Here is a 10681-nt window from a genome sequence, read left to right on the forward strand (position 1 = left end):
TATTTTGACTTTTAATTTTTTCTTCTAAATGAATCAAGATCAATACAATGTTCTCACCCCTTTTACTAAAAACTTGACCACTTGAGAAAAGCAATGATTGATAGTGTTAATCTTAGCGGGAATTTTTCCGCCAAATTCCAGTCACGTCGTTTCTGATATCTTCCTCGAAATAGTATCATTAGAAAAAAATTGAACAGGTAACGTGACCAGAGTGCAATCGCGAAATTGCTCTAATGGAAAATATCATGATGAAAGCGTCCAAAACGTGCCGAAGTTAACTTGTATTAATTATATTAATTAATCAGGACCGATAAAAAAAGTAACTGGTTCATTGTAGTAAATTTAAGTCTGTGCATTATTCAAACAATAATAGAATACATATTTACTAACATACTTTCTGAAATAATGTTTTTTCGATGAATTTGTATACATGCAAATAAATTCCATAATTCGAAAGCAATATAATCAAAATTTACCATGTATTATTATTGGGACGATTAATAAAATGTACAAAGTTACTTTATCGAGTATTTCACATTAAATGCGTAAGAATAGCAACACTGGTTCGTGAATGAGATGAAAACAAAAGTTAAACGATATCACAGGACGATGCATCTTGGTCAGAGTCAGTATTTCAACAGATTGACACAATTGACAAATATTTCAATTTTCAATAATTGTTTAGATAAATTATCTGTCCCTGCGCTTTTCTGAATAGCTGAAGTTAAGCTGAGACCTTTCAAAAGCTTGATTCAAAATGTCATGACTCGAAAGGCACAACCAAACTTGATTTTCAATATCGGAAGAAAAGGTGCGTTGAAAGCATAACAATATACTTTACAGATGTTTCATGTTCGCTCCGCAAGGTCTTTTGGTCCAAGCCCTTGAAGCTTCATTTCAATTACTTCTACAGTTGCTTCTCTGATTCTACTCTTCTCAAGACCCAGCTGCTGAATCTTCATCATTTGTTCGGAAACGTAGGTGACTCTATTTTGGAAATAGGTCTTAGCATCTTCGATGTTCTTCTCCGCAAAGTAACCAGTTCCAATGTCAACCAAAACATTCTCCGTCTCACCCATCTGACCCGTGACATACATCGAACCCGTGAGAGGCACCAAGATTTCTTTGCCTGTAGTCACAAATCAAATTAGCTTTGATGCGTACTGACACTCCCGACTCAAAGTTTGAGAGCATTGATATTTGTCGAAATTCTCAAAAATGGGTCATCGTAATCACGATTTATACATTTTTGTAATATATAATTTCATAAAATTATTACAAATCTGCGTTGAATGACCCCTATTTGAACTGTTTTTGATTATTCTGTAGCGAAATGTCTATGAAACCAAGGTTTTTCAAGAACTTTTTCAGGGTAGCCGTTTTAATCTACGAAATAAATTCCCGGTCATTTCCCGGTTCGTAAACATTTTTCACGATCAATAAAATTTTAAAAATCGGACGCTAAAACTCAATAATTTTCTACCTGAGGTAATAAAAACTGAGCTGCAAATGAAAGTACTCAAAGTGGAACTGTTAAATTTTGAACTTTAAAAATTGAAATTTAGAAGTTTTTAATTTAAAAATGTTGTCATTAAATGATCAATAATTTACGCATATAAAATTGAAGGTACTAACATTTTTCAATATAAAAAAACATAAATCCACGTTATCATTTTCAATGCTCTAAATTAAAAAATTAATTAAAAATTGCAAAAATTTTAACTGAACACTTCTTAAATTAGGAATTCAATTATTTTCTTCTTAAATAGTTTAAACATCCTTGGAAAACTTCAAAATTTTATTTCAAAATCTTGAGAAATCTAGAAGCTGTTTTAAATTTGTAATTATTTTGCAAATTTTTTCAGAACTTCTAAATATCTGTCAAAATGAATTGAATTTTTTCTACAATTTTCAGAAATTCCTGCAAATTTTAGAAAATTTCTTTACAATTTGGATGTATAAACACCAATTGAACATTCATTAATTGTAGGCGAAATTTGAGTAATTTTAAGAGATATTATGTAGAAGTTTTGAAAAGATTCAAACTTAATGTAAAACTTGAAATGATAGACTAATATAAAACAAAATGTAGATTTTCTTAGACTTTTAACAAAAAATTAGATTCTTTTCAAGAATTGTGAAAGGCTTCAAAAGAATAAAAACATTTTCTTCAGATTCCTAAATCCTCAGATTCCTAAATCTTCAGATTCCTAAATTTTCTAAAATTTGCATGATAATTTTTAATCTTTTTAAAACTTACAAATTAAGCATTTTTCAAATACAACAATTAAAATTGCAACGTTCAAAGTTTAAAGGCTCCTTGAAGTTTTAACGATTCTAGGTTTTCTATGTCAAACAATTCAAATAAAGATTCTTTACTTTTAAATATTGGATTTCAATTTACTTGTCATAAATAAAAATTCAAATATTGCTAAATATTCAATAATTAAGCTTTTTTTAATTAAAAATTTCAAATTGAATGCGTTAAAAATGGAATATTTCAGAATAAAACAATATTTTTAATTAATTCAAATCCTTTAATTAAGAATATATTATTATGAAGTTATTTTTATTTGAAAATAGTTTATAAACTTTCAGTCACACCTTCACATTTGTTTAATGACTAAGACTTTTAAATTGTAACCGTTTAAGTGTTAACATTAAAATCTGAAAATTCTTAAATTTTGAACAGGTTTAAAATCGTTCTCTCAAATCATTTTTGTTCACTTTTTATTACTTAAAGTACAGATAAATTAAAAAAAATTATTTATTAGATAAAATTGTTTTTTATTCACAATTTTCAACATCAAAGGCTTTTATTTTTTATTTGTTCAAGTCTTTAAGAAAGCATTTAAAAATTCTTTAAATTAAAAATTTAATCTTAGAAATAAAAAATTTAAATTGAATCGATCAGATGAATTGATCAGATGAAAAATCATTTAAATCAGTTTTTTTGCGGAGAAATGTGTCCTCCTTCACGTAATGCCTTTTTTAGGGGCCCTTTCCAGGTTAAAATTTGAATAATCACTGTTTAAAGTTGTGTCAAAAAAAATGGGATCTTATGGAGAGGCCTTTCGCTGGCTCCAAAGATGGTTAATTTTGGATTTAAAACACGTTGAATATTGTTAAGAAAACTTTTTTCAGACAGAAAATATAATGCAAAATTTGAATTACTGCTCATTTACACATGCTTCCAGGGTATTTGAGCTTAATTTTAGCAAAATGTAGCCTAAAATCAAAAATGTAGCTACAATCGAGCCAAATCAACATTTAAATTTACATTTTATTATTATTTAAAAAACATTTTATTCATATTGATCAGCATACAAATTTGTTACCTAATTTATTAATTGACATCCTGGCCAATTTTTGTATTTAATTCCAAATTTTAGAACAAAATAATGGACATAGCTTTGACTAGCTTTCCCAGTAGACGGACTACTTTAAAAATATCTTCCAAATTATTTAACATTTTTAAAAGTTTTTTGGGACGAAATTCATTTCAAAATGGGCAGACAGTCCATTGGTCAATTCACAGCATCATTTGTCACTAAAATGTATTATTTTTAAAAGGGAATAAGACGACACGAATCGTAAAAATGGTTAGAAGTATGTTTTTTTTTTTAAATCTAATATAGTTATTTATATTTTTCTTTTTGATTCTTATAGAATTACTCGTCCTCTTACGAAATCCATTGAAATTTTCCTTAAATTTTAAAAAATTATAAAATGGCCAGTTCTTTTTCCTTGATATTTTTCTATGTTCATCCTAATGTAAAAAGTATATCTCCTTATAGTACGAAAATAGTTAAAGGAACGAAATTTGTTGTCTAGACAATTTCTGGAAAATGTCTCGACACTTTCTCATATCTCTCGTAATTTTGAAAACTTTTGCGAAAATATGTATAAAATTCTTTGAAATTTTTTTTTTTTTCTACAATACAATTGTATGGTGTCATAAAAAACAATAAACCCGATTAAACAGTTTCAACAACTTCTACATGAAACTTTTTCCTTTGAAGTCGGTATTTTTTACATAATCAATACTATCAATTTTTTCTAACTTACTTCATTATTCTTCCACCAATTCTTCAACGCTGTTAAAACTGTTGAGACATTTTTGGTTTTTTATTTTAAAAACTTCATTATAAATGATTTCATACATATTTTCGAATAAATCTCGAAAATAGAGCTTGATGACATTATTATTATTATAAATCTAGAAAAAATGAAGACAAAAAGAAGCTGCGGTTTTTCAGTAAATTCACTTAGAATATTCTCAGAAAAACCAACACCATTATCTAAACTTTTAAGTTACAATTTTTTAACGGATTTCGAAAGAGGACAACAAATTCTAACAAAAAAAGAAGATAAATGCCTATATTAGATTGAAAAACTGCATACTTTACAAAAATGTTGACAATTGTTAGTAGGGCCTACTTTTTTAGTAGGGCTTATTTTAAACGGTAAACTAGGCATATTTTATTGAAATCATTTAAGAAAAGATTTAAATAATCAAAATAGTTTTTAAAATTCAAAGGTTCAGTGATTCAATAATAGATGTTCAAGAAATGGTTCGATATAAATTTATAAAAATAGCGTTCACTCAACGCACATTTGTACAGGTTTGAAGAAAATATAATTTAAAAAATCTTCAAATTTAATTCAAGATGACATACATTCGAAAGTTTTGAAGAAATCAATGTCACCAAATTTTGAGTAGGAGGTTATTAGTTTATAATTTATATTTAATCATAAAAAATGTAGACAAGAGGATTTTAAACTTGCATTTTGATGATAAAACTACATTTAAGGAAAATAATTCTGGCCATTAAACTATAATTACTGTTAAGCTATATTGTATATTTTTTTAATATAGTGCTAATGACATTCTTTTAATCACTTATTTATTGATTTTAAACGGTCTTTGTAAAATAGCCCTGAAAATATACTTTGCTCAAATAATCCCCGTCTTTTACTTGTAACATACATTTTTCGTAAATTTCTTCGAAGTTGCAGATTTTTTGAAAGTTAGTAAATAAAGTAATTAAAAGGGAAAGAGAAAAATATTGTATAGGTTAATTTTGATGCGGCGCGCTTCTTGGGACAAAAAGGTTTGTGAAGAAAAAATAGTGTAACTCAACACAAAATACCAACATCTACAAATAACTGGTCTATATTTGAATCATTACATTGATAAATTACCTGAATGATTTACAAATAAAAATGCCTCCTAATTCACGAAAAGTATTCATTCATTATATTGATTAATAGAGGTGGATTTGGTTCAATTCTAGTTTTAAATAAAAGATGGAATTATTATAAAGCATAAACGTCCTACCGAAAGTACTTAATATTTCCATTTTTTGTAAAGAATTTAAAAAAATTGCCCCTTTCTGAAGAAAGTAGCCGAAGAAATTACCTCTTAAAAATAGCTACCGTACAATTCTAAGATTAAACATTTAAACTAGAAAGGAAAATTTCTCAGTTCAAATAAAATATAAGCAAAAGATTTCGATAGTAATTAATTAATTAATTATGAATCTGCTATTTTAATAAACATTCAACAACACCATGATTCATAAGCACGCTATAACCTAAACCTAACCTCAAAAAGATAAAATTTAGGACATAATATCATCAGAAACGTATTTTGAGAAAATTATAAACTTTATTACCTTTGGCTTCTGGTGTCACTTTGTCTAGGCAGGATCCAGATTCTTGAAACTTGGTCTGGGCAATTTTAAGAGTTTGTAACGAGTCCTGAAAGACAGTGAGTTCCTGATCTAGTTGCTGTTTTAGTAACGTGAGTTGCTGCAGATTCAGCTTTGTCAGATCGATTTGCTGAAGATGTGGTTGTTCTGCTAAGGATATTTGAGACATTTTGTATAATTTTTAATTATTTTTTTAACTGTCTTCGTGATACGGCTTATTTTGAGATATTTGACAATATGACCAAACACGGTCAACACAAACGACCAAGAGGTTCAGTTCTGACGTAACGCAAATCGAAGCGCCACCATCGCCGATGGTACTAACTCTTCTGGGAAAATGCTCATCTGTGATGAACGATGACCCAACGAACTCATAAGACCGACAGAGTGATGATAAAGTTGCCGTTCATTCTACAAGATAGAGCCACGAACCTAAAAATCAGACTAAAGAATTAGGAATTTTTATTTCTCAATAAATGCAGAGTTAATATTATAACATCAACCAAATTTATTTTTTATTGAGTAATTTCTTTCATAAATTTAGGATTTAAAAATAAAATAATTTAAACATTTTTTCAGTATAATTACAACTTTGTGGTTTATTCTGAACCAATCTAGTTAAATTATTATATTTATCCAAATAGAGGAAAAGAAACAATCGAAAAAATGTGTACATTTCAAAGATTGCTAATATTTAAAGCATCCTTCATACAGAATTTCAAATAAAAAGATTTCTTTCAAGAAACTGAAGTAAACAATTATTTGGCCTCAATCAAAAAAAAAAAAAAAAAAAATTAGAAACCAAATATCCCTATTTGGAAAATGTAAATTTAAGATCGAAATGAAATTTACTTTCTTATGAATAATTCAATGCAAATAGAGCATGGGAAAGATTCGCAATTAAAAATGAAATTTTCTAACTACCTCATTTTCTGCTCATTGGAGAGAAATAAAACAAATGGTTCACTTTCTTGTCTTTCTGAGAAATTAAAAAAATATCGTGTGATGATGAATGTAAAAAAATCTTAGATTATAATTTGTACATTTGTACACAAGGAATTAATTTTTGGCAAGTTTTAATTCCTTATATTCATTTTAAAATATCGTTTTTTATTGATTAAATGGGAAAATGGAACTGATATTAATGGAGGACCGATTCAAATATTACTGAGATTTATTTATTTAACAACATTTTCAGGTATTATGTGAGTTTTAGTTAGAATTAGATTCTATTATTTAAACCTTGTAGTTTTCCTTTAAATAATCCCTGATAAGGAGATCTAAACAGGTCTCAAAACCATTTTCGGATAAAATCGAATTTTCAACAGAATAATTCAATTTTCAATGAAAGTCAGTTCTGAAGTAAAAAAGATTAATTTTTAACCAAAAATTGAACATTTTAATTTTCAGTTCAAAAAATTAATTTCGAATAAAAAAAACAATCTAATCTGCAACAAAATAGTGAAATTTTCTACCAAACAAGAAGAACGAATGACAAGAAGACGAATGTTCTTCTGAAAAAGAGAAATTCTCAACAAAATACATGAATTTTGAACCACATGGTTCAATTTTCAACTAAAAAAGATAAAGTTAAAATAAAAAATTGAATAGTTACATTATCAGTTAAAAAATAATTATTACCAAACAAAAAGTTTTAACAAAATATTTATATTTTCAAGCAAAACATTGAATTTGCATGCAAATAATATCATTTTTAACGGAAATGGAATGCTTAATCTTCACCAAAACATATGCTTTTTAAAATGAGAATAATAATATAATATTAAAAAACATGAACTTTTAACGGAAAACGGCAACTTTTCAAGCAAAAAAGAACAAATAAATTTTCAACAAAATCTTTGAATCTTGAACGAGAATATAAAAAAATTTATACGTTCAATTTTAATAAAGAATAAAAAAGTCAAATTGGAGAAAAATATGATAATTAATCATAGTTTTACTGAAAATGTAACGATTTTATGTTTCATTGAAACATTATCTTTTTTAGTTGCAAATTCAACTATGTGGTTGAAAATTCATGTATTTTGTTGACAATTCGTCTTTTTTGGAAGAATATTATTGTTTATGTTTGTAAGTTCATTTTTTGGTTAAAAATTGAACTTTTTTTTGAAAATTCAATTCTTTATCCGACAATTTAACTATTCCATTTTTGGTTGAATATTTATTCTTTTTAGGATAAAATTAATTTCTTAATTTGAAAATTTAACAATTTTATTGGAAATTACTTTTGTGTTTGCTTAAAAATTTATCGTTTTTAGTTGAAAATGCATTTCTTTGGTAAAAACTTCTTCTTTTTTGTAGAAATTAATTTTTTTAACTAAAAACTTAAGTAGAAACTACAAATTAGAGTTAGAAAATGTCATTTTCAGTAAAAAATTTGTCTTTTTTGTAGAAAATTTTTCTTTTTGTTTGAAAATAATTATTTTTGGTAGAAATTCATTATGATTTTTGTTTAAAAGAACAATTAAACTATTTAATTTGCGGCTGTAAAATTATCTTTTTCAGTTGACAAATTCAACTATCTTGTTCAAAATTCATGTATTTTTTAGAAATTCGTCTTTTTCGGTAAGATATTCTTCTCCTTGCTTAAAAATGGTTCCATCTTCACCAATTTTGCTTGAAATTCTTCTGTTTTTTATTCAAAATTAATTTTCAATGATTATTGAACTATTCCATTTTTTCAATTTGCCTTTTTTGGTAAAATTCATTTCTTTAAAGAATATTAAATTTATTTGTTAAAAAACTGACTTTACTGTTGTTTACAAATAATGTTTGCAAATAATAATGTAACTATGGGACTTTTGTTAACATTTTTTTTTAACTGGAAATTCGTCTTTTTTATTGAAAATTTATCTTTTTGATGGAAAAATAGTTTTTTGGTTAAAAATTTAAATGTTTTGTTTAAACTTCGTTTTTCTTTAATTTTTTTTCACCGAAAATGTTAATGTAGCATTCTTGGTTGGCAAATTCACCTATTTCTTAGAAAATTATGTTTTTTTTGCACATTATTTTTTTTGTTGAAATTTCCTCTTTTTTTAGAAAACTATTTGTTTGAAAATTCTTTTCTTGGTTGAAATATCATTGTTTTTTTTTGTTAAAATACAATTTTATTATTTTATTTTATTATTTTATCCCTCATTAGGACAAAGGGGCTCCCCGCTGTCAAGGCTCGACACAGAGCACTCGCTCAGTCAACGATGTGAGGTCATGTCGAGCGGAGAGGGTAAGCCGAGCAGGATGACCGCGATCAAATGAATACTACTCAGATTATAGTATAATGGTCCAAAAATGCTTCAAAAATTTGTTTCGAAATTTCATGCATATCGCCCCAAAAATAAGGGAAAAACGTTTTTGTAAATTTTATTCAGAATCTTGATTTATTATTTAATCAAATTTAAACTAATTTTCTCATCATAATCAGCCATGAAATACGAGTCTAAACTTTCTTTTTGATATCACCCTCATAAATCTGTTTTTCAGGATCCAAAAAAGTTATGACTGTAAAATTGGGTTTTTCGAATTTCTGGCGCATATTATAATCTTTTCTTGCGTTGTTTTTAATAAAAATTGTTTCTCATACATTATCATTATTTTCTCTTAGAGTGGCCTTAGAACGTTGCGGGTTTTCTAATTTTTTCAACTTTTTATTCAGGGCGACGCAATTATTAATTACATTTATCAGAAATAATTGTTTGAACAATTTATTAGTATTCCTGATTATATTCTTTCTGAGCAATGATAGGAAGTTGCAGTTTTTGTCTAAAAAATTTCACCTTTCCTATAATTTTCAATTAGAGTTTAATAAATATAGAAAATTTTAAAACTAAAAAGTTATTTTTAGAAAAAATAACTAGTTTTTCACCCAAAAAATATAGACTTGAGTAAAATAATGTATGGGACAATAATTGTTTCAGACGCCTAGCACCATTCAGCACAACCTTTATTTTTTTGCAAAAACAAAATGGCGGTGCTAGCCCTCAAAAGTTTTTTTGGTACTTGGCTCCAATTTTGATTTTTTTCGAAAAAAGATGGGGCACAACTCAGCACAAGCCTAGAACAATTTACCACAAGTTTTTTTGAAAAAACAAAATAGCGGTGCTGGTCCAAAAAAAGTTGTCTTTGAATTTTGGCTACAATTTCTTGGACATGGAAAATTCTGTAATATCTCAAATAATTTTTGGGCGACTTGATAAGTTTTGAATTTATAAATAAATTTGCAGAGGGCCTACTTTCAAAATTGGATTATTTTAAATTTTATTGCTGGGTAACTTGATAAATGTATGATTTTTAAAGAAAAATAAATATTCGCAATTTTTTGAATATTGGAATAATTATCAATGTGGAAAAGTTTTGCAATATCCAGAATAATGGTGGGGTTAATTGATGAGCTTGGAATTTATGAATAAATTTGCGGAGGGCCTAATTTCGAAATTTGATAGTTTTAAAAATCCATTGCTAGGTATTTTGATAAATTTATAATTTATAAAATAGGGCGCGCCACTCGTGGTTCTCGCGCTTCGCGCTCAATAATATATTTGTCTCGCACTACGCGCTTAATAATATATTTGTCTCACACTTCGCGCTCGATGTTGTATTCACCGCGCGCTACGCGCTCGGTCTATGAATTTACCCCAAATTTTGGCGCAAGCTTTTAAAAAGTAGAGCCCAAAGCATTGACAACTGTCATTTGGTGACTGTCATTGCTCTTTAGATGAAGCTCCCTCGGCTTTAACGAACACATTCTCATCGCGTATCGCATGCTTCGCACTCGATTTCGTCGAAAATGCGAACTATTCTACATTGTGTTTAACTCTATTATATCAAAGTTACATTATATTTATTTTCGCACCTCTGCCTGAGGCTGTTTATTCAGATATTGCAAAATAAAGTACAAATCTGAAATGTCACAGGCTTAAGATGGTTACTCCCAACATTTCGAAGGCATT

The 10681-nt window shown here is 27.5% G+C and overlaps 1 protein-coding gene across 1 annotated transcript; it reads right to left on the minus strand.

Annotated features, from left to right (window-relative positions):
• Window positions 1-333: 333 nt before the first annotated feature.
• Window positions 334-6033, minus strand: LOC117171902 (prefoldin subunit 5). The gene is made up of 2 exons (XM_033359551.1): window positions 5679-6033; window positions 334-1129 (listed from the first exon to the last, which is right to left on the minus strand). Exons 1-2 carry the CDS (start codon window positions 5881-5883, stop codon window positions 849-851), a joined length of 486 nt encoding a protein of 161 aa, XP_033215442.1. The 5' UTR covers window positions 5884-6033; the 3' UTR covers window positions 334-848.
• Window positions 6034-10681: the final 4648 nt, after the last annotated feature.

Source organism: Belonocnema kinseyi, chromosome 4, assembly GCF_010883055.1.
Source record: "Belonocnema kinseyi isolate 2016_QV_RU_SX_M_011 chromosome 4, B_treatae_v1, whole genome shotgun sequence".
Classification (NCBI taxonomy): Eukaryota; Metazoa; Arthropoda; class Insecta; order Hymenoptera; family Cynipidae; genus Belonocnema; species Belonocnema kinseyi.

Excerpts from the sequence above, each read along its gene's own strand:
- LOC117171902 (XM_033359551.1), bottom strand. The coding sequence starts at position 5,883 with ATGTCTCAAATATCCTTAGCAGAACAACCACATCTTCAGCAAATCGAT. Across the intron at positions 1,130-5,678 it reads AGTGACACCAGAAGCCAAAG|GCAAAGAAATCTTGGTGCCT; the intron begins GTAATAAAGTTT and ends TTGTGACTACAG.